The following is a 23,521-nucleotide window of genomic DNA, read 5'->3' as shown; positions in this document are numbered from 1 at the left end:
GTTTACGTTTTCTCTACATAAGAACCATCCTCGTACTTCAAGGAATATAATAAAAAAAGAATTATCGAAATCGGTTCAGCCGTTCTCGAGTTATGCGCTTACCAACACATTTTGCGATTCATTTATATATATATAAGATTATGTGAAAATAACCAGGAAGGTGAAAAACATATTTACGAAAACATAGTAACATATGGCTGTCGCTACAATAATTATATTTCAATTTTATCTTTTTATACCTAGTAGAACTGGCCGACGAATAAAAAAAATCGTATTAGAATACAATATATTACGGAACAAAAAAAGGATTGTAACTGAATTAGGTAGGTATGTTTGTTTCTGGGCGCACCGTTTTCGACGACGCGACGCGACGCGCGACGTAAGCGTATAGGTATAGGTACCTACTTTGCTAAAACAAACTAATAAAATTGTGTGTCTGTCTGAAAATTCGGAAAAGCATATTTTGCAAGTTTGTGATTACTTTGATAGTTTACCGATTTATAATAATTGTAATTGTAATTGTATAATATATAATTTGCAATGTGGTGAAATTTCATAAAAATCACGGGCCAATTTTTTGTTTTGAATCCCACCGAAAATATAATTGCGTTATTAGAATAATTAATTACTATACCTACCCACGATCAATTATTACAATATAGTCTCAAATGCATACTAGAGAAATATTGCAATTTGATTCAATTAAAATGCATAGCATACAAAAATAAATTCACAACACAAGAAATTCCGCGCGCAAATCATAGCGCGTGTCAATGAAATCAAGAATGTTTTATATCAAGCCGACGCGGACGAGCGACGACGCGACGCCGAACAAAAGTACCTACGACGGACGACCACGCTTCGAGTTGCCAAACACACAGCCAAACAACAATAATGAGTAATAAATTGTTTACAAAAAAAACAAGTTTTCCATTTTTCTGTATGAGTAGACAGAACTTCAAAACGCCACCTGCTACGGTTTATATTATGAACGATGGTTATAAAAATAATTGTTGGTGTAAACTATTTTATGGATCAATAATTTTGGAATTTAAAACTGTCAACATTGATTACAATAAAACGCAGTTTTATTTTATTACACTATTGTTTTTTTATCAAAACATGTATTTGAAGTACCATATAATATTATGCTGATCCAAGCATTTTCACTCAAAACTAATATCACTAATGATTTGTAAAAGTAAATTATTTCAATATACATTTCATAACCAACAAGTAAGAATAATTATTATTATTCCTACCTACAACAACAAACCTAAAACACTATTTACTATGGGAAAATAACCAGGAAGGTGAAAAACATTATATTATTATTTACGATTTCGACGCACTCGACTTTTAGTAAAATATAGTAGGTAAACATAATATTATGGTTTTGATTTTTGCTACTAGTATAAGAAAACTGCGTGTTCAAACTACTTGTTTGTCTGTCTGAAAATTCGGAAGTACTTTGGTAGTTTACCGATTTATAATAATATTGTATATATCGTTGTTCAAACACAATAAAATATGATATATACTGATTTATCACTGGTTTCAGTGATGAACTGATGAGTCAATGTTAGCCACTATACTTTCGTCATACGTGTGTATGATTGATGTGATTTGCAACGTGGTGATATTTCAGAAAAATCACGGGTCAAATTGTCCCACCGAAAATATAACTGCGTTATAAGAATAACTATACCTACGATAAATTATACATAATACAATATAGTCTCAAATGCATACTAGTGAAATATTTTATTTAAATCAATAAAATAAAAAAAAAAATAAAAAATAATAATAATACAAAAATAAATTCACAACACAAGAAAATCCGCGCGCAAATCATAGCGCGTGACAATGAAATCAAGAACTTTCGAGCCGACGCGACGCGGACGACGAAGGAGCCTAACAAAAGTACCTACAATCATAGGCGGCTCGTGACAAAATTGTATGGCCGTGTTCACTTGAAATAAAACAACGAAAATAGGTACCTACAATAGCGTTAGCAGTACAAAAAAAATGAGCACCACATTATAAATGTATATTTAATATTTATACACTAAAAATTATAGAGTATTTCAAAACGAATTCAATTATTATTTAGCAATAATTAGAAAATCCCCGAATTTGCATTCGTGATCGTATTCATAGTGTTTGTCTACACTAATATTATAAAGAGGAAAACTTTGTTTGTTTGTTTGATTGTAATGAATAGGCTCATAAACTACTGGACATTTTACCAATGTTTGCAAGTTTGTGATTACTTTGATAGTTTACCGATTTATAATAATTGTATACTTATATCATTGTTTAAAAATATTCAAACACAATATGATATAGGTACTGATTTATCACTGGTTTCAGTGATGAACTGATGAGTCAATGTTAGCCACAATACTAATCACTTTCGTCATACATGTGTATGAACTATGATTGATGTGATTTGCAATGTGGTGAAATTTCATAAAAATCACGGGCCAATTTTTTGTTTTGAATCCCACCGAAAATACATATATTACTAATTGCGTTATTAGAATAATTAATTACTATACCCACGATCAATTATTACAATTTACAATATAGTCTCAAATGCATACTAGAGAAACATTGCAATTTGAATCAATTAAAATGCTTAACATACAAAAATAAATTCACAACACAAGAAATTCCGCGCGCAAATCATAGCGCGTGTCAATGAAATCAAGAATGTAATTTATATCAAGCCGACGACGACGCCGAACTAAAGTACCTACAGTACCATTTACCTTCAGTGTACAATACAGTTTACAGACCTACGACGGACGAACAATAATGAGTAATAAATTGTTTACAAAAAAAAACATAGTTTCTAAGGTCATTAGTTTTATTTTATTGTTATTTTCTTTGAACGATTGGAAATGAAATTACTCAATTTTTACACAGAACTTTGATTTATTAGAATTATGCTCATTATGTATATAAGCGTATAAGATAACGAACGCGAATGCACGACATCTAGCGCGTCTTATGTCTAAACATCGCCTTTCGTTTAGACATTGACGCGCTAGATCTGTAATAAGTATATAGTCTATGCGCTAGATGTCGTGCTTTATGTCGTGTTTCGCTTGGCAAAAGTCACGCACACTACTGTAGAAGTGTCAAATTTTTCCGGTATTTTACTGTTGTTTTTCTAAGTAAATATTGTAAATTATTGATTAAAAAGGTCGAACGCGCACACATTTCATTATAGAGAAGTGATAAAATGATTAGTTTTAAAGAAATAGTGTCTGTGTTAAGTGTTTAGAGGTAATCAAAAATGTATGGAGGGACGGTCGGAACATCCACCTTAATGCACTGATAACAATTATCTAAAAAATTATTAGCACAATCATAATTCATCATATCGCGTATAAAATAAAATAATCTATTGATCTCATTGACGCAAGATTGTCGCACAATAAACAACAATAATCGAAAATATGCACCAAAAGCATCTGAAAGCATCATACGTGTTTTGTTTCATGGGCCCTCTTCACAATGGGCTGCGTTGGCCCAACAAATGATCGTCGATTTTTGTCCATTATGGCGATTATGAATAAACATCTACAATGACGGCTGATCATAGACATTAGACCTTCTACACTATCGTGATTGCCTCTACTCGCCCAACGCTGCCCATTGTGAAAAAGGGCCATGTAACAAAACGCGTGTTGGTATTAGGCAGTTTTTTTATGAGCGATACAATAGACTTTGAACGTTACTGCCACTAAATAAGGTGTACATTTCAATGAAAGTTTTGTACAATACCGTTCGGACATTTTTGACTACCTTTTATTAGATTATGGTGAGTCTAGTTGTAAGAAAGAGTAGAGTAGAGTTGTAAGAGTGTAAATGGTTTATCGTTTATAATCAAACTACATATTATTATGAACAAAAATATTTTTTGTTTAATAGTAAATGGCAACCTCACTTAGTCTAAGCAATTAAACATAAAAACTTTTCTAAGAAATGTTTAGATGTAGCTTTTTTTTCAGATTAATCTAGATCGTTTGGGCTTCACAAAGAATGCTCAAGAAGAAAATGGCTGGAAACCGGGTAAAGTCACAATTCACAAGGAGAACAAAGATGGAGTCTACGAGGGTGAACTGCTTCTAAAGGGACCTAATGTTTTTACGAGGTAATTAATTATTTTTTTTCGAGATTCGAATACGCGTCTTCCGCCTTGTTGGGTGGAAAATTTTATAATTATTTTTGACGAATATTTATTAAATTTCCAGATACTGGAACAGAGCACCAAGCCTATCCTCGTCAGACTTCACACCAGACGGCTGGTTCAGAACTGGGGACATTGCGTCCTACTCCGAAGGATCCTTCAGAATTATGGGCAGATCCTCCGTAGACATTATAAAGACTAGTGGCTACAAAGTTAGCGCTTTACAAGTCGAATCTGCCATATTGGAACACCCCAATATAGCAGACGCAGCAGTTTTGGGTATAGAAGACGAGAATTATGGAGAAGTTATAGCTACAGTCGTAGTTACTAAGGATAAAAAGGAAATAACGCTAAAGGAATTGAAGGAAGTCGCTGGCAAGAAATTGGCGCCATACCAGTTGCCAAGGACTTTGTTGGTCGTGGAAACTATGCCACGGAATGTTATGGGCAAACTGGATAAAAAGGAAATTAAAAGATTGTTCGGGAAACAGCTGGTTTATAAGAAGTGATCGTTGGAAAGAATAAACATTTAGATCAAAGTAATAGATTGAAACAGGTTTTTAGAAATTTAATAATTATAGTCGTTGTCTTTAACTGGTTCTGAAGCTTGAAGTTCCTTACTTGTGCAATATTCAGTACATACTTGATGCTATAGTCAATTATTGTTATAATTAAATAAATAAATAAATCATTTATTTGCACCATTTTGAGTTACAAAAATTTAATGACCCAGGCTCCTAATATAAACTGTAAACTGTTTTTCAGGAGCCTGTGTTCACACTAATTTATTATCACTGTTTCAATGGCGTACAATTGACAATTTATTTATTTATTTGCATTTCAATGAAGTTAAAGTTATAATTTAATTAATGACATATTTTTACATTTAACACTTTACAACCGTAAGAAAACAAATCGAATTACGTTATATAATTAAATAATAATAATAAATAACGTTCATTAGTTCATTTAATTTATTCTTGTCTATGCTTTTTACATTTAAACTTATAAAGCTGTGTACACATCCTTATAAATTTTATTTTATGTGTCGTGTGCACATGTGTGTTTGAGTTAATATATTATGTTGTTCAGATTTTAAATTCTTGTCGTCTTGTGTCTAACGTGTTAAATGTTTGTTTTTATCTATCTTTATACCTTTATTATTAAAGCTCAAACAAATAAAAAACATTTTGCTCAAAATATCACATCAATGTAAGTATCGTATCATGTACGTATAAAAATAGCGTAAATTTAGATTCAGATATAGCATTGATAATCTATTTTTGAGAGGATTTTGTACCGTTTATATAATAACATAATTACACAGTACATAAAAACGAATACAAACCTAGTATAAATTGTATATTATGCATTTATTAATATATTGTGTTATTGTAGATTCTTAATAATATAAAAGAAAGTATAATGTTGTCTCGCTCTAACATTTAAAATTAACAAATAAATATTTATTTTTCTTTGTTCGCATATTAATATTTTTATGCTTGTTTCTGTCATAATAAGGAAATATGTAAGGACTGACTTATTGTTGTTGTTGTGTTGAATAAAAACCATTTTCGTTAAAACAAGTTTTATTTACAATTATAATATTAAAGTTAATTCATTGCTTCGATTAGCTACAAATTGTTGAGAATCATTTCCTTAAAATAAGATCACAATTATGAAGTTCTTTCTATAAAGCTTCGTGCAGCGGCAGTTGCGTTGATCAAACATGGCGTCGTAAACGTCGCTGACATTATAGCGTCTGACCAACTTGAATACGTAGCTAATAAAGTCGCTAGAATACCTAACAGCATTACAATTACAGCCAAAACTATATCATACCATTTTACATTATATTCTTCCATTTCCTCAGTACCCATTAGTTTTAAAGTCGTTTTGAATGTGTGATATTTTGTGCTAATAGACTCGCATAACCGCGGCGGTTTTGACAGCTCGTTATGATTCCCAAATCCATTATTGTCTATGAGCATTATTTTTTCATCTGGCAACAAATCGCTTTTTGTCAAAAGTGACTTTTTGTAGCAGAGTCTTAAGAAAAATAACGGCGGGAATATGAACATTAATGGGCCTGTAAGCGTTGAGCCTATTAACCCCATAACGAGGTCGAATCTCGGCACCGATTCACCGAGGAATACTGCTAATGCTATAATACTGGAGCGGATTAGGCAGCGTCGTAAGCAGAACTCTGAAAATGTAAAATACATTAAAATTACTGTCTGTTCTATAACGTTTGAAATGTTTTACGATTACGATTTTAGATTCTGGTGTTTTTATTATTTGCTTACCAAAAAGTAGTTCTTAGCCTAACTTAACAAATTCAATTTCGAAAATTTGTCTTTTAAGGCATTTAATGAATAACATAGAAATAGCATAGATTTAGCAAGAGAGCGAACTTGCCTCACACTTGTCTCATTTGTAATTAATTTGATTTCAATTTGAAAATTTTTAAGGTAGGTTTCAATGATACAATTTTACAGTTTTAAGTCATTTTAATTATTAAATACCTCTAGGTATTTTCAGTAAGTCTTCAATATGCTGGAATAGCGCGGAGTTACCGACCGCACTGGAGAGGCAGAGCTGCAGGGTTACCAGTAATGCCACTATGTATAGGGTTATTGAGGGCGGCATGCCTGTAAAGATTGATAAAATGTACCTATATAGTAAAAGTTATAAAATGTGTATTATGTACCTTGCTGTTGTAGAGTGCAAAATTTACCTACGTATACTACTTTCTTATTGGAAATGAAAACACACCGAGAATTCATTTTTAAATTTTTTCAAACTGCTATTCAAACTCGATGCTCAATATTTTGATTTTTTAAACTAACAAGCGCATTGTATAACATATTTTTACCGAGCGTATTGAATAAAATCATCGCCTTTCTCTATGACGTGACGGTAGGTATTGCCATGACGTGCCCTTGAAATGTTACTCTCAACGCGCCTTTTTTTTATAGTGGGGAAATCTTCCAAAGATACCCACGGCCCCCGGGGAAGGAGCCGTGGGTTATGTCGGATTCTTACCGACTTAAAACCCCACTGTGTTCCGTCGAGCCGCTTTAATGATGGGGCCGCGGGTAAGTATTGATTAGAATTCTTCCGCTACCACTCTCAACGCGCCTAAAGAAATTTTACTTCAAAAATATGATTCTTATCTAAAATGTCTCTACACACAAGTTTATACCCAAAACTTACCCTGCAATATATTATTCTCGACATTATTCCCATATCTATTGGCAGCAAGGAATGACGTCACAGTGAACATGGCGCCGGTGACCGCGAACCCGCCGAGCACGGCCGTGTGGATGCGGCGACTGTCCTTCATGTCCACTTGCAGGGTTAGCAGCATGGGGTGGATGTCGAACTGTTGGAAAATAACTTATTATGGAAAATATGTAGATTGGTTTTTTTCTATAAGAATTTTTTCAAATCGGACCAGTAGTTCCGTTGCTAGTAGTAAGCGCGTTCAAACTTCAAACAAACTCTTCAGCTTTATAATATACTTTATATATATAGGTTTCCGCCCGTGGCTTCGCCCGCGCAGTCAAAGAAAAACCCGCATAGTTCCCGTTCCCGTGGGATTTCCGGGATTGCGTCATTTTCCCGGGATAAAAAGTATGTCTTTTTTAGGGTATCAAAATATCTCCATGCCAAATTTGAATGAAAATAGTTTCAGTAGTTTAGGCGTGATTGAGTAACAGACAGACAGACAGAGTTACTTTCGCATTTATAATATTAATATGGATAAGTATAGATTTATGTCTATATTTTCCTAACTTACACGTCTCATACCTGATAAACCATGATCCCGTACGCCACAAGGAAGTCCCTGGTACTGGGACGGTACTCCAACACGTCTCCCGACGCGGGGGGAGACGTGTCGTCCGTGATGATACACGTCCAAGTGGATACAGCCACTGTGGTCACTATGAACACTGATGCTACTGCTATTGGTCTGAAAATAAAAATAATCATAAAAAACTCAGAGTTTTTACGCTTAAGTACTATATAATTAATTGGACAATACAAACGGAAAAAGCTATTTTGCATGTACATTTCTAGCTTTCCGCCTGCGGCTACGCCCGCTTTGTCTACCTATTAAAAAAAAAACGAATCAAAATCCGCGGTTGCGTAATTTCAAAGATTTCAGCATACAAAGGGACATAGGGACTGAGAAAGCGACTTTGTTTTATACTAGGTATGTATTTAGTGAAACACAAGGTACCCACCTACCTATGTATTTAGTGTTTATATTTTGCCAAGATAATTAGTAATGTAGTAGTAGTTGAAAGGATGGGTAATTAATAATTCTATTTCAAGGATCGTTTCTACCAATGCCTTTTTCTTACTCAAGAATCGTTCCATTCCTTAAAATCAATATGTGTTTATTTATGTAGGTATCTTGATTGTTGATAACACGAAATTTTTTACAAGTAGGAAATAAGTAAACTAACTTCATGTCTTTCGGTGATCCAAGCCACATGACGGGACACAGCAGTAGACCAATGACGACCATCCACACGCAATACGTGATTCGGACGTCACCGTCCGTTATCTTCCACCAAAATAATTGCATGCTTTGCGATGCTGCAAATAAATATTGGTTAATTATTGTCTTGTGTTAAATCTATACTAATATTATAAAGCTGAGTTTGTTTGTTTGAACGCGTTAATCTCAGGAACTGGTCTGATTTGAAAAATTCTTTCAGAGTGAGATAGCCCATTCATCGAGGAAAGCAATAGGCTATAATATATCATCACGCTATGACCAGGAGCGGAACCACGCGGGTGAAACCGCGGAGCGCAGCTAGTAATAATGATGATGTAGATTGTAGAGAAAATGATGTTGTCCTTTGATCCTGATTTTATTAATGCTTTTTAGTTTTAATAAAGTAATATAGAAATCATTCAAAAATCAATCATATGAAACATTACCTATTTCAAATGCCTGTTCAGATAGATCTATAAGAATACTAGGTAGATGGTATACTTATACATATAAATATTAACGTTACGGTAGAATTAAAATCAGTATAGTGTATTGTTAATTCTTCATTGTGAAAAGCGGATCTTATACAAAGTAAATAAACGCAAAAAAAAAACTACTTAGGTGCTATCTGATAATTGGTACCAAATATAAAATTGGGGACGCCAGCGCTGAACACGGTCGCGTCAATTAGAAATGTAACAATACTGCGAGAGACTTTCCCAAAAGCTAGCTCTGCCACTGCTGCGTAAGGAAACCTGTAATATTATAATAGTAGGAATTACATAATATTATACAATGAAACATATAACACGTACTAATATCACAGATTAGTAAATATTTGCCTAATATATATCTCAAAAGACGCCATCTATAGATAAATTACAAGATTGACAAAGTTTGCGTATTTTTCGATGCGTACTTTTTTACTTGCAAATATTTTTTTAACACGGTTCATATTTATTATCTAGGTTTAATTTTTAGTAAAAAAAGTAATTATATTTCTTACCGACGTTTTTCTCTAATATTTGGGGCGATGTCATGGGCGAGAATCCAGCTCCTGCCGAGCAAAACTGCGGTATATAGTTGTAGAGCAACTACAGCGAATACTAACGGTATTCCGTACAGTCCTATTAATATAAAATAAAATTACATGCTTTAAATACACATAAAATTGGTGAAATAATATAATAATTATCTAAAGTACATGTGGGATGTCTATGGATATAAGCAATTACTATATGACCGACTGACGACTCTACCAAAAATTGCACCATTATAATTCCTTTCAATGGACAAATGACGATAATTATTATACTTTGTTTGCATAGTTCTTGTATTAGCATGCTACAATTACAGTATGTATCTACTGAAATGCTATCTTTCTCGTGAGAATGTGGTTTCTAACGTTTCTAATATCAAATTGCGCATAACCAAATAGCATCAATGGGTACGCTAATGCGTAGCGGCTGATATCTACAATTTAACAATTACATTAAGTATATAATATAAATATATATTACACTAGCTTACCGCCCGCGGCTTCGCCCGCTTTCTCTAAAACGATTTGAGATTTAAACTATCCTATCTCTCAAGTTGGATCGAACTGCACATGGTGTACTAATTTTATTATAATCGGTTATGTGGTTTAGGAGTCCATTGAGGACAAACATTGTGACACGAGATTTATATATATTAAGATTATTATATTATATAGAAAGTACTACAATGTAAATTATATTATATGGTAAGTACCTACAAATTTAAATCACAAAGTGACTTTACTTTATTCTATCTGAAGTCACAGATATTTTTTCAATATCTTACCTACCATTTTATGCAATAAAGAAAAACGCTCAGACCGACATCGATGATGCTAAAATACCTTTTCTTTATTTAATAGCCTTCAAAGTGCTCCATAAATTAGAATTTTTTAAACAATAGATTTTAATCGCTGAAGCTGCTGAGAGATATTCGATTACTGAGGTGAGATCATGGGTGTGCGGTAGGTCAGGCGTTGCGTTGCCACAGCAATTAAAGACAAGTGTTCGTATTTCACCATTATGATAGATTTTTTCTATTCTTTAAAAAATCCTCATCTCCTTTAATTGACATGAAGGCAAGTTATTTTTACGAGTTACATATTATATAGTTAGCAAAACATATTCACCACAAGATATGATGCTCTTCGGCAAAGCGACCACTGGGAAGACGCCAAACAAATCTATGATGCATAACACAGTGAACAGCACACTGAGCCCTCCAGTGGTCTCCCCAGCAGTGTAGCGATCGTGGTACATGGCCACATGGGTGGGCTTGGTTAGTACGGAGCCGTGGCTTTCGAAGATTCGGGGTAGCTTCATGTTTTGGCCGCTGTAAAAAAAATAATGTAGTAGGTAAGTACGAATTTGTCGGCTTGGAAGCGCAGATTGAAGCCTGATCGAAGATTGACTTTTGTAAGGTTAACTCTGTTTCAACAATACTAGAAGTTTAAGTTTTGTTAAGTTTATTTAATTTCATATTAACTACCTTTATCATTCGTATGTAAACAAGGTAAGGTGTAATTTTTCTGTAAGTGTGAATTTGTTATCAAAATGCTCAAGGGGTGACATTTTATGTGCAAAATAAAATGGGTAGTTATATGAATGTTTGAAAAACAATTGGAATTTGGATTCGCTATGTAGCGCTGTTATTTGTGCTACTACACAATATGTATTTTGAATTAGTAAGACAGATTTGCCTATTTTTATACGGCTCAAGCTTTGTAAATTCATTACATAGTAATAAAAATAAAGGTGCATTTGTAAAGGCCGCTTATTGTTTTGGCCTTTAACTTACGGTAGGTATACCTACATAAAACATGCGCAAGTTACTTTGTAATTTATTTAATTAATTGAATTAATTAAATTTGCGGCAGAACAATCGGGTGACCTAACGCAAGGCAAATAAACAGAAAACAAAGTATATGTGACTGTTATGCATTCTTCGCTTTTTATACAGTTAATGTTGTTTATAAACAAGTTATAAACGAGCCGCCCCTACCCAGTAGGCATTTATTAGTAAATAATGTAATTCGATTCGGTACGCTTGTTAAAAATCCGTTTTTAAATACAAATTAATTCACGCATATTTACGCGTAGCTATTACTCCGTGACTGCAGCATTCATTATGCGTGCGAAATTTGTGTAAATTAACTAAGTATGAATAAAATATTATATATTCTTGCATACTTAGTATGTATACTTTCAAATCGTTATAATAAATATTAAATAGTAATATCTGAAATATTCTCCATTCGTTATTATTAGTTATTACCACTTATATCTTCTAGATAACTAAATTAACTCAGAGTTATGTGATCTTTTTATTTTATAAACAGATTACTTAGTTACCTATTAGTAAGCAATATTGTCCCGTATAAAAACTATCTTACATGGCTCAATATATCAAGGCTGATTACTAATTAGGTTGAAATGAAACAGAAAGAAATATGTTTATTCGGCATCAAAACGACAGGTGATGTTGTTTACAAGAAATTATAACGCATTTCTTTGACGAGTACCGCAGCCGAAGGTAATTACTTTGAGTAATGCTTGAAAAACAGCGTGAAAGCCTGATATGTAATGAAGGCACGACCCACTCGTTGATTTATTCCCCAGTTTCTCACTTGATTTTATTTTCTATTATTGTACATTGCACAATCAGTCTTATTAACGCGTGCTACGATCCGTAATTAGAACTATAGTCTATAGATGCTCATAATAATGCCTTCGCGTGATATACAATAGCGAAGTGCGTTACAATGTTGTGTCAACGATAAAAGACAGTTTAATTACGTGTAATTATATACTTATTTACTTTACAATTATCATAAAGGTGTCTAACGGCCTCTCCGCTCCACGCACGCCGGCTGCGGCCGCGGCGGTGGCAAAACAAAGTATTTAAATGTTTTTAAATGGGTACTGGGTGCATTGTATTTTTCTACTATAGGTTTGTCGAAGTTGTTATGTAAATATGCGTGCAATTTAAAAAGGCGCTCTGAGCGATGGGCGGCACAAAAACTTGAGAAAAGCAGGGACAAATTTAGCAGCCGCCACTTGTCATAGATGGCAATCCGACGAGAGCCGAGTTTCTTTCGGCTACCTTTATACGATGCAGTGTGTTTAGTCCATTGAAAAGTTACATTTGGGGTTGCATTTCTTAGAGGACGCAATTTTATTTTTTGATGTGTAGAGGGGGTTAGTGTGAAGCTATCACCAAGTTTGTGGGGTCGCCACCCTTGTCCCACGGCCGCCATCTTGAAAATAGCGGAAGATATGGTTTATACGATATATCTCTTAAACTGTTTATCTGATAAAAAAAAATTGTTGACATTATTTGTTGCAAATTAAATTCTCCACAATTTTGGTCCAGTAACTTTTTGTCGTAGAACTATAAATAAAAAAGTTATGAGCGAAAATGTTCAGGTAATAGAGATATTTATATTTTTCAATAAAACTTTTTTTTTATCATTTTACGAAGAAATGATATCAGACCATTTTTGTAGATTGTTTTTCGAGGAACAACTTTTACATACAACATTTTTTCATAAAGTCAATAGCTAAGATTTTAAAGCGCTCCGAAATTAGTACTATTTTTCAGTACTCTTAGCTATACGTTATACATAATATATTATGTGTGTACTAATAATTATTTCTCATCAGTAATTGTTTTTTTTGTTATTATAATATTTTTAATAATTAATTTTGCAATATTATTAATAATTAATTATTGACTCTTTTCCCCACCATCCAGGAGGTAGAGTCTGGAAGCACGTTTTTTTTACGTTGAAAAGCAGGGCTGAAATGTTCTGTTCTTGCAGTGCTGCATGGGAAAAGAGCCAATAGCCAATATATGTATAGTTAAGAGTACTGAAAAATAGTACTCACTTTAGAGCGCTGTAAAACCTTAGCTATTGACGTAATGAAAAAATGTTGTATGTAAAAGTTGTTCCTCGAAAAACAATCTACAAAAATGGTCTGATATCATTTCTTCGTAAAATGATAAAAAACAATTTTATCGAAACATTTAAATAGCTCTAATTTCTGAACATTTTCGCTTATAAATTTTTTATTTATAGTTCTACGACAAAAAGTTACTGGATCAAAATTGTAGAAAATTTAATTTGCCACAAATAATGTCAACAAACTTTTTTTATCAGATAAATAGTTTAAGAGATATATCGTATAAACCATTTCAACCACTATTTTCAAGATGGCGGCCGTGGGACAAGGGTGGCGACCCCACAAACTTGGTTTTAGCTTCACATTGAACCCCCCTACACGTCCAAAAAATAAAATTGCGTCCTCTAAAAAATGCAAGGTTAAGCCAAAAAAATGTAACATTTCAATGAACTAGTTTATTTTTCTTTTATTTTATCTTGTTTATTTAAAAAAAAATGTTATGTGATCAATCTGTTCATTCATATACTACCATACCATACCTACCATGGTCTATTTATGTGACGTCACTGAATGTTTCTCTTCTTATTATAGGTACAGAAAGTTCATATTAATTAGCATTAAAATATTTTTGGCACTCCTTACTGTATCTAGGTAGAGCGACTGCAAGTCTTTTAAATACATAAAATAAATTAAATAGGTACTCTTCAATATTATGTAAGTTACACGTAGAGTAACTCGTAAATCTATACTAATACTAGCTTACCGCCCGCGGCTTCGCCCGCTTTCTCTAAAACAATTTGAGATTTAAACTATCCTATCTCTCAAGTTTGATCGAACTGCACATGGTGTGCGAATTTTATTATAAGTTTAATCGGTTAAGTGGTTTAGGAGTCCATTGAGGACAAACATTGTGACACGACATTTATATATATTAAGATTATAAAGCTGAAGAGTTTGTTTCAACGCACAAACTCGGTCGAACTACTGATCCGATTTCAAAAATTCTTTCGGTGTTAGATAGCCCATATAATATACTTATCATCACGCTAAGACCAACAGGGAGCCACGCGGGTGAAAACTGAAACCGCACGCAACAGCTAGTAAAGGATATTTTGAATGGCCAACTTCAATAAGGTATGGAAACAATTAAATCAACTTAAAAATCTGTTTCATTATTAGTACCTATTAATAGTTCCTAGTAAAATAAACATATAAATCTTTGTAAGACGTTACGACATAGTCCACACGTTTAGTTGTTCTCAAAAATAAACAAACAATAAACAAAATATCGTAAATGAACAGTACGTTTTTATTTTACTAATGAGATTAAAGAACAAATGTCTTCTTTAAAGGTAAAGACGATTATTTAAAAGCGGAAAGGTTATCCCGAAGCTCCATAAGTGTGATAATCTTATCGTAAAACAATAAAGTAGTTTGGTGCTCTTTTTTATAAATATAGAGTACCAAATATAAATTACTAGAGGTCCGCCCCGGCTTCGCCCGTGGTACATATTTCGCAATAAAAGGTAGCCTATGTCCTTTCTCGGGTATCAAAATATCTCCATACCAAATTTCATGCAAATTGGTTCAGTAGTTTAGGCGTGATTGAGTAACAGACAGACAGACAGACAGAGTTACTTTCGCATTTATAATATTAGTATGGATAAAATACCATTTAAAACTTATCTAAAAGTAATGTAGTTACGTTATGCTTTTATTTTACCTTATACATATTATTATCAAATATCAGCACATTTCACATATCTATTATCTCTATTCAAGTAAGGAAAATACGGATTAATGTTTTAATTTTTCATAATTACATAATTGCAATTTTATAGAAATAAAGTATAAATAAATGAATAAAGTAACTAACTAAGTAAGTACTTACTTTAAAACTTTTTACTATTTTATTTTTGTAAGAGCCGTTTAGGCTCTTTTCTATAATAAATAAACATGTATTGTTTATTCTCCCATTAATAACATTCAGAATTATTTAGTAAATTGCGCTATAAAAACAGCGTGAAAGCTACCCAAATATCTCTACATATCCTGGAAACTTTATGTAAATAATTTAATTTATTAAAATTAGTTATATGAGTTAGATATATATCTATAAGTATAAAACAATAAGTATAAGTTTAAAACAGTTTTTGCTAAATGGCTCTTGCTACTTCTTTTTGGGAAGGAACAGGAAGTAACTATATTGTACCTACGCACGGGGAAATCGTTGAAAATATGTAGTTCCAAAATTACACGCGCGCTGTAGGTATCAATAGGTAATTGACATAATGATTGTATATGTACATAAACATTATCAATTACAATGTATTATATATGTAATAACCGTATCTTAAATTATTAAATTACTATCTAAATTGCCAAGGACCTGAAGATGACGCCTGACACGTTCGTTAGGTTGTAGATAAAAATAAATTGGACTAATTGACCAAGGACAACGAATAATAGAAAATCGATATTATAAGTCAGGGAATGTTAACAAAGTAATAACTAGTTGCTTATTTCATTTTTTATAAAACTCTACACTTTAGGCATTAGAAACCTTAGAGACCCTGTCGATTTACCAAATAATGAAGCCTAAAATATATAATCGAAGACCTTCCTGTAGACACAGGTTTCGCCGTTTTATATGCTATTAATCAGCATGGTGGCCAAGTTAGGTTCGGAAGTCGTAAATAGTAAAATGTCATCAACCTTTTGCTTGTAAAACAAGCAAAATAGCATATTTTGCCGATTAGAATAGTGGTTAGTATAAAAATATCCAGATAAATGCAATAAAAATGTAAATTGCAATAATTAAAACAAGAAGTTAGGAAAGTCGGAGTCATAGTGAATTATTGCTCCAAATCACCAAATGTAAACACTAAAAATAAATAATTATTTGCTAAGTATTATTATAGCAACGCCACATTTGAAACTCGCATTCGTGCGAATCCATCGGTTTCCATCTGAGTAGCTCCTAATGCAATTTAATTGCACATTCGATACTTAGAACCGTTAAAATTCCGTCCGCCATTTTAAATGTTAGTAATTGGCGGCGTCTCGTTGGCTGCACGCAGTTATACACACCCACTCGTGATTACCACTAAAGATGCTGTTCCGTGTTAGAATTAATTTGAATAAACTAAGATAACCAATACATGGAAGTATACTAATTATTGTAAATAGGAAAGGTGTCTGCCGAATGAAAATTATATGGAATCGCTTTTCAGATAAAATAAAAAAGATCGTGTGTGCCGAGCACACGTCATGTCAGAAGTGAAACTTATTTGATTCAAAGATACCAAAATCGCGCCTTACTCCATGACGTGATGGTATTGCCATGACGCGACCATGAAATTTTACTCTCAACGCGCTCACAGAAGTTTAACTTCAAAAATTAAAGTAACTAGATACCAAAAAACTTTATGCCAAAATAAAACGGGATTTCTATGACTTATTCCTTTTTTATTAGGATTGAATCTAGCATGAGAGGTCGATATTTTGCACTCTAATTGAAGACAACTGTGAAATCATGCAACAATATGCATTGCATTATGCTGACAATTGAACTCCGAAAAATTGTCAGTCCAATATGCTATAAATTACCTATTATGGTAAATAATAAATGATAAAAACTTTTAATGAAAACATAATACGTGCTATTACCTAGATATTGTTTTTATTCCCATGAACTAAAAATGGAAAAAACATATGAAATTATTATCAAGGATATTAATCATCAAACCCAATTAGCTTATAAATTGCATTACCTATCAGATAGCTACCTCGGTAGTTAATAGTTGTTTTCGATTCTTTCGACAATTAAGATTCCTTGCATACAATTTTTTTACTTTTATGCAATTTTATGGTTGTTTATTTATTTCATTTGACAGTAAATACTTCAACTATGGGAAAAAAATATCTAAACTACCTAGGTAATATTATAAAGCTGAAAAGTTTGTTTGTTTGAACAAATCTAAGGAACTACTGGTCCGATTTGAAAAATTATTTCGGCGTTAGATAAACCATTTGTATCGAGGAAGGCTACCGGCTTTATATATCATCACACTAAGCTAAGATCAATAGGAGCGGAGCCACAAGCGGAGCCAAGCGAGTATAAGCTCGGGGCGCATCTAGTTAATAAATGTAAGAAGATAAAAATTATCATAATAATATACACAGACACGAAACAAATGTAAGTAATGTAAGTAGTAAGTACAATCAAAAGCTTTTACAATTTCCTAAAAAAAAAGTTGTTTGTAATTTATTTATTATTCCCAGTTTTCTGGGCTGGGATCTATCTATCTAGGTGATAAGTTATCTAGGTGATAGCACGTATAATGTTTTCTTCAATTTCGGAGTTTATCGATTATTATTTTAACAATCGATTATAATTGCCAATTTATTAAATTTTATCTTCACTCCATAATTAAATTATCAAGTTGCGTGACATCTCAAAGCGTATTTTTATATCTTGCACAGTCAGTGATAAAATGTTAAATGCGTAATTTTTTTTTATATTTTTTTTGAAACATGTTGACATTTACTTCTTACCACTAAGTACAGAGTTACAATTGGGTGGAGCCATTAATTAAGAGAAGAAGAAGAAGAGTTTAGACTCTTTAAAAAAATATCAAAATGTGTCAAAAAGTCTGGAACATCTTATTGAGAAAACAAAGTTAACAGACAAAGTTTAACTAGACATTGGCAAAAAGTCCACGAACAATAAATAAAATAGAAAATGCTATAAAATTTGACATTTACGAGTTGTTAATTGTTATGTAGCGCGTATTTTTGTCTGTAGGTATGTTCCTACTTCCTCCGTAAATACATCCACCACGTCTTACTTTAATAGTTTTGATGAAAATATAGACGTTTATTAACTGTCACAGACGCTGTAAAAGTCAGGTTAAATTAATTTGCACTATATTTAATCGACGTATAAAAAGGTGTTGTTTTTACCTTTTTATGTATTTGTTACCTACTTCAGGTGTCAGAACATGGTCAGAACCTCATCAGAACTGCGTAATTTATAAGCAGATGTATGTTTTTTATACAGGACCTACCTACATGGCAATTTTTCGATTGGGCCAATTAAATAAAGTTCATCAAGTAAACTTCACTAGTTTTATTTTTCACTCGTTGTTTGCCGTCTTCTATGTTTCCAATGTGTTTTCACATAACTAATTAATACAGATACATATGTGATTCAATGATTAACTGTTTAAGTTATATGATATGTTATGATATATTATGTATGTAGGTAGTTAGATATAAGTTACTAGTATTGACATGATTTTAAAAGAGCAATAATGGAGTTTCTTGCCGGTTCTTCTCCATATAGGTATACTGCTTTCCGAATCGGTGGTAAATGTTAAAAATACTAGTAATGACGATTCGAAAGTGCTACTAAAATTAGTCTAATTGAATAAATAAATGTTTGAGTTTGAGTTTTTAAGTGCTTTTGATCACAACAAAAACTAACAAATATAACCTCCTCCTTTTTTTTGAAGTCGGTTAAAATTAACAATAAGCAGGTACACAATCATATAATAAGTTTTTTATTTCACGCATTATAGCTTCAATATATTATCTGTTTTGAATGCATGCAGCCCATTTTTTTTTTATTAATATTTAATGGCCTGGTTACGAGACCTTTAAGCCAATTCTTATTTTTAACCGACTTCAAAAAAAAGGAGGAGGTTATCAATTCGGCCGGTATATATTTTTTTATTTTTTATTTTATGTATGTACACCGATTACTCCGAGGTTTCTGAACCGATTTACGTGATTCTTTTTTTATTCGATGCGGGATGGTGTCGAATTGGTCCCATAAAAATTTTATTCGGATAGGCCCAGTAGTTTTTATTTTATGAGCATTTTTGTCTGTAGGTATTTGTAAATTTTGCAAGTGCAAGTTTGAAGTCGGTTGTTTTTAACGCAGTTATCACTTGTTAATCACAAATGTTCAAGATATTTTTCCTTCATTTGTCCGTAATTAGATCGTTCCCACAGTGTTTTTTATGTATTTGTATAAAGCACTCGGCACTATAACACTTTTTGTTTTTTAACAAATCACACAACTGGCGGCGGGAGGAATCACTTACGTACTCTACTATTTCACTTGCCAATACTAGTCTATGAAATATGAACATAATATGGTTTTGACAGTTGAAGAAAATATGGTTCATACCGGCGATCTTCTTATTTCAGAAAGTGCATACTTATATTGCTGTTAAATATGTTCAGTCTTGCAAGGTGTGCGGGTGCTTTATTGTGGCCAAATCTTAATCTATTGATTGTGGTGATAAACTCACGACTAGCTATATCTAGCTCATCATACCAAGGTCCATGCAGCCCAATTATATGCAAAATGTGTAAAATAACCGAGAATATGAAAAAGCTATAATATTAATAACATAATGGTTTAAAGAACCGGTTTATGATAATTATAAAAGGTCTTAATAAAAAAAGGAGAAAATAAAAAAGCGCGAACATCCGGTAATAATCGAAATGTCATCAAATAATTAATAATTATAGAGATTATATTATTTTTAAGTGCAGTAATTTTACGTATGATACCTACTTTTGTATTTAAACGAATTTTCATTCGGATTAAAGAATTCAGATCAACTCTGAATTCTGAATGCAGTTAAAACAATTTATTTTATAAAAAAAGGTCGTTGACGCAAGGAAGTACAAATCCAGATTCTAATATGGGACCAAACGAAAAATAAAAAATATATGGCTCTATATAGAGCTTCCATCGCTCCTCCTTGGAACGTCGCGGTCGGTTAAAATAGGAGACATTTTTATGAGATAGATCATAAATATTTATATTCCTTTTAAAATGTCATGATACATCCGGGCCGTACCTACAGCCAAATAAAAATGCGTTTGAATAGAATAAGAATAAGAATAAGAATAAAATACATTTATTAGAATCACCAAAGTACCACCACCACATAAAAAAAACAATAACAAAAGCACTCTTAAACACTATCTATGGACAAAAACAATATAAAAAAGAAAACTTAAAAGCTAAAAATCTAATATATAAAAATTTGTGTGGCGACTGGTGACCTAAAGGGTAAGGCCACTCAGCATATGCTATGCCGCACCGGTATAGTCGGCATAGCGCTGATTTTCAGGGCCCAACCAGACAACAGACCCGTAAGGCTAAAGTGTCCCTAGTAATAAAATATAGTTATATAACAAAAATAAAATGAAATAATATAAAATAAAACAAAGTAGAAAAATTTAAATAAATAAGTGAGTGTTTGTATTTATAAAATATTATAACATTTACAAATTAATGAAATAAATGAAACAAATATCAATACTTAAATTACATAAATAAATAATGAAATATTACATAACATATATATTGAATGCAAATATATTGCATAGTATATATCGAATGCAAAACATAATATACAACGCAACTAAGGTTTCCCGACGAATTCGCTAATCAGGTGTGTTTTATACTTATACATAAAAGAGTGTTTGGAAATCGACTCACGTAGCGGCGGCGGAAGGTTATTCCAACACTTAGTTGCGTTGTATACAAAACTGCCTCTAAAAGCGGTTGTGTGGTATCTTGGCATAACCAACATGTAAGTGGATCCTCTTGTAAAGTGCGAGCCATTTTTCTCACCGACCCATCTAAGCTTACTGTGCAGGTATTTTGGTATTTGAGACGTCACCACCTCAAAAAGCATCACAGCAAAGTGAAGGCGCCTGCGTCGTTCCATGTTGAGCATTTTTGCTTCGATGAGATATGGCGTAACATGATCTCTTGCAGGTATGTCCCAACAGAACCGAGCACACGCGTTCTGAACCCGCTGTATTGCATTCTTGGTCCTTGCAAGCAATATTGCACCGTACATGGTATCTCCGAAATTAAATTTCGAGAGAATTAGTGCCTCACAGAGCCTTATACGTAAGGATGTGGTGATGTAGTTCCTGATGCGATAAAGTAGCTTTAACCTGTAGAAGCAATTCGATATAGTAGCTTGGAAGTGTTTTTCGAACCTGAGATGCTCATCGAAAACGATCCCGAGATTTCGAGCTTCGACGACCCGCTCTACAGGTTGACCTTCAATGTTTAATATCGGATTGAATTCAATGACTTTTCCGATCGACCTCGGTGTTCCCAAGACCATGAATTTAGTCTTTGCTGGATTAAGAACAAGTGAATTTTTCTCCGACCATTTCGATAGGCGTACCAGGTCTGAGTTCAGTTCAGCAATAGCATCAGGAGTTCGGGACGGATGGAATGAGATATACAACTGTATATCATCTGTTTGAATCGCGTCTTCTTATTTATCCCAAGTATGGGTATTGAACTTACAAATTACGTTTGAGGTGAACGACCTGTATTCCTACTGGAATTAAGGATCCTGTTAATTGTCAATTGCCAATGATACAGTTAGATTAGTTTGAGATTCTTAATTTTCAATCTTTATTCCGTTAAAATCTTAAACTTGGATACGAAAGATAAGAGTGAAATTCCCTTAGGAAATTCCAAAGATATTGTAGAGCTCTATGTAGAGTCTATACTTTCTGTGTTTAGGGTGTAGAGTGTTGTGGGTGTACTTTACTTGTAGATTAATATTTTTAAATATTCTGTGAAACTCTTTTTAAAACGTATGTGATATTTGTCTAATTTTATTTTATATTAACACTAAGTAGCTGCTCCGCGCGGTTTCACCCCCGTGGCTCCACCCCTGTTGGTCGTAGCGTGATGATATATATATAACCCTCCTCGATAAATGGACTATCTAACACCGAAAGAATTTTTCAAATCGGACCAGTAGTTTCCGAGATTAGCGCGTTCAAATAAACAAACAAACAAACTCTTCAGCTTTATAATATTAACTAAGTATAGATTTTTGAATAATAGTTTTGTCTTATGATCGTTACATTCAGATAGTCATCTGATTCTATACACACACACAGACCACAGAACAAGTAGATAATATTGGACTAGACTTACAATGTGGCCTAATTTATACGAGTGTATGCAATGCAACAGACAATTTGATATAGTTAGGTCACAATAGAAATCTTTATCTATATAATGAACTACTATTAAAATATGCTAGCGAACTTTTCGAACAAAATGTTATCCTTATAAGTAACTGACAAATTTGAATTTTTGTCTCACTCATAATTATTAATAATACAGTATTCATCCAATTCACTAATTAATTAATATAATTCTGACAATACTGTTACTAAAATAATTCATTAATGTGTAAATGTAATTAAAATTTCCATTTTGTTTTATATTCATTTCACTAATTATATCAAGTTTAGGCTTAGGTACCTAACTAATTGCTGAATAATGTCGTTAAAAAAATAATTCTCTTGATTAGAAATCAAGAGAATTATTTTTTATTAATATTTAATATTGTTATTATGATTAATATTTAATATTGTTTGTCATAAATATTACGTTTATGAAGCTTTCACTGGTTTTCACTTTCAGGCTTAAATTGAAAATTATTAAAAAAAATTATATAATTTGGCTTTTTATGCTTTAAACTTTAAAGGATATATTAACTTTTATTTATTTATTATTTTTAAAATACAAATAGATTGTTTAATTGATTATAAATAAATTTAACTTATTATCCATTAGTAAACTTGCTTACCTTTTATTTTATTTTCGCACAAATAACACTAGAACATTTTCAAAATATTTTGTGTGCACAGCACTTTAAAAAAATAATGCATCCACACCTTAAAACACGCCACCACACCAAAAAGTTTGATTATAAATAATTTAAAATATTAAATATGGCTGACAACGTGTTGCGGCCAAAGCAATACAATTCTGCGGCTAGGATTAACCTAATAAGA

The 23,521-nt window shown here is 32.6% G+C and overlaps 2 protein-coding genes across 2 annotated transcripts in view; one reads left to right on the top strand and one right to left on the bottom strand.

The window, feature by feature from the left end:
* LOC123701869 (malonate--CoA ligase ACSF3, mitochondrial) overlaps positions 1-5,781 on the top strand; it is a 12,976-nt gene extending 7,195 nt beyond the window's left edge. The window contains exons 9-10 of the mRNA XM_045649451.1: positions 4,023-4,165; positions 4,266-5,781. Of these exons, the coding sequence (XP_045505407.1) occupies positions 4,023-4,165; positions 4,266-4,710 (588 nt within the window). The 3' untranslated portion in view covers positions 4,711-5,781. The remainder of the gene's footprint in view (positions 1-4,022; positions 4,166-4,265) is intronic.
* Positions 5,773-23,521, bottom strand: LOC123701871 (probable sodium-coupled neutral amino acid transporter 6). The gene is made up of 9 exons (XM_045649456.1): positions 23,314-23,521; positions 10,879-11,081; positions 9,718-9,838; positions 9,354-9,466; positions 8,677-8,809; positions 8,015-8,177; positions 7,418-7,586; positions 6,727-6,852; positions 5,773-6,407 (listed from the first exon to the last, which is right to left on the bottom strand). Exons 2-9 carry the CDS (start codon positions 11,069-11,071, stop codon positions 5,878-5,880), a joined length of 1,548 nt encoding a protein of 515 aa, XP_045505412.1. The 5' UTR covers positions 11,072-11,081; positions 23,314-23,521; the 3' UTR covers positions 5,773-5,877.

This window comes from Colias croceus, chromosome 22 (assembly GCF_905220415.1).
Source record: "Colias croceus chromosome 22, ilColCroc2.1".
NCBI classification, from domain to species: domain Eukaryota; kingdom Metazoa; phylum Arthropoda; class Insecta; order Lepidoptera; family Pieridae; genus Colias; species Colias croceus.
This window is presented reverse-complemented; position numbering and strand designations above follow the sequence as displayed.

Excerpts from the sequence above, each read along its gene's own strand:
- LOC123701871 (XM_045649456.1), bottom strand. The coding sequence starts at position 11,071 with ATGAAGCTACCCCGAATCTTCGAAAGCCACGGCTCCGTACTAACCAAG. Across the intron at positions 9,839-10,878 it reads GAAGAGCATCATATCTTGTG|GACTGTACGGAATACCGTTA; the intron begins GTGAATATGTTT and ends TTATATTAATAG. Across the intron at positions 7,587-8,014 it reads ACGGGATCATGGTTTATCAG|TTCGACATCCACCCCATGCT; the intron begins GTATGAGACGTG and ends ATTTTCCAACAG.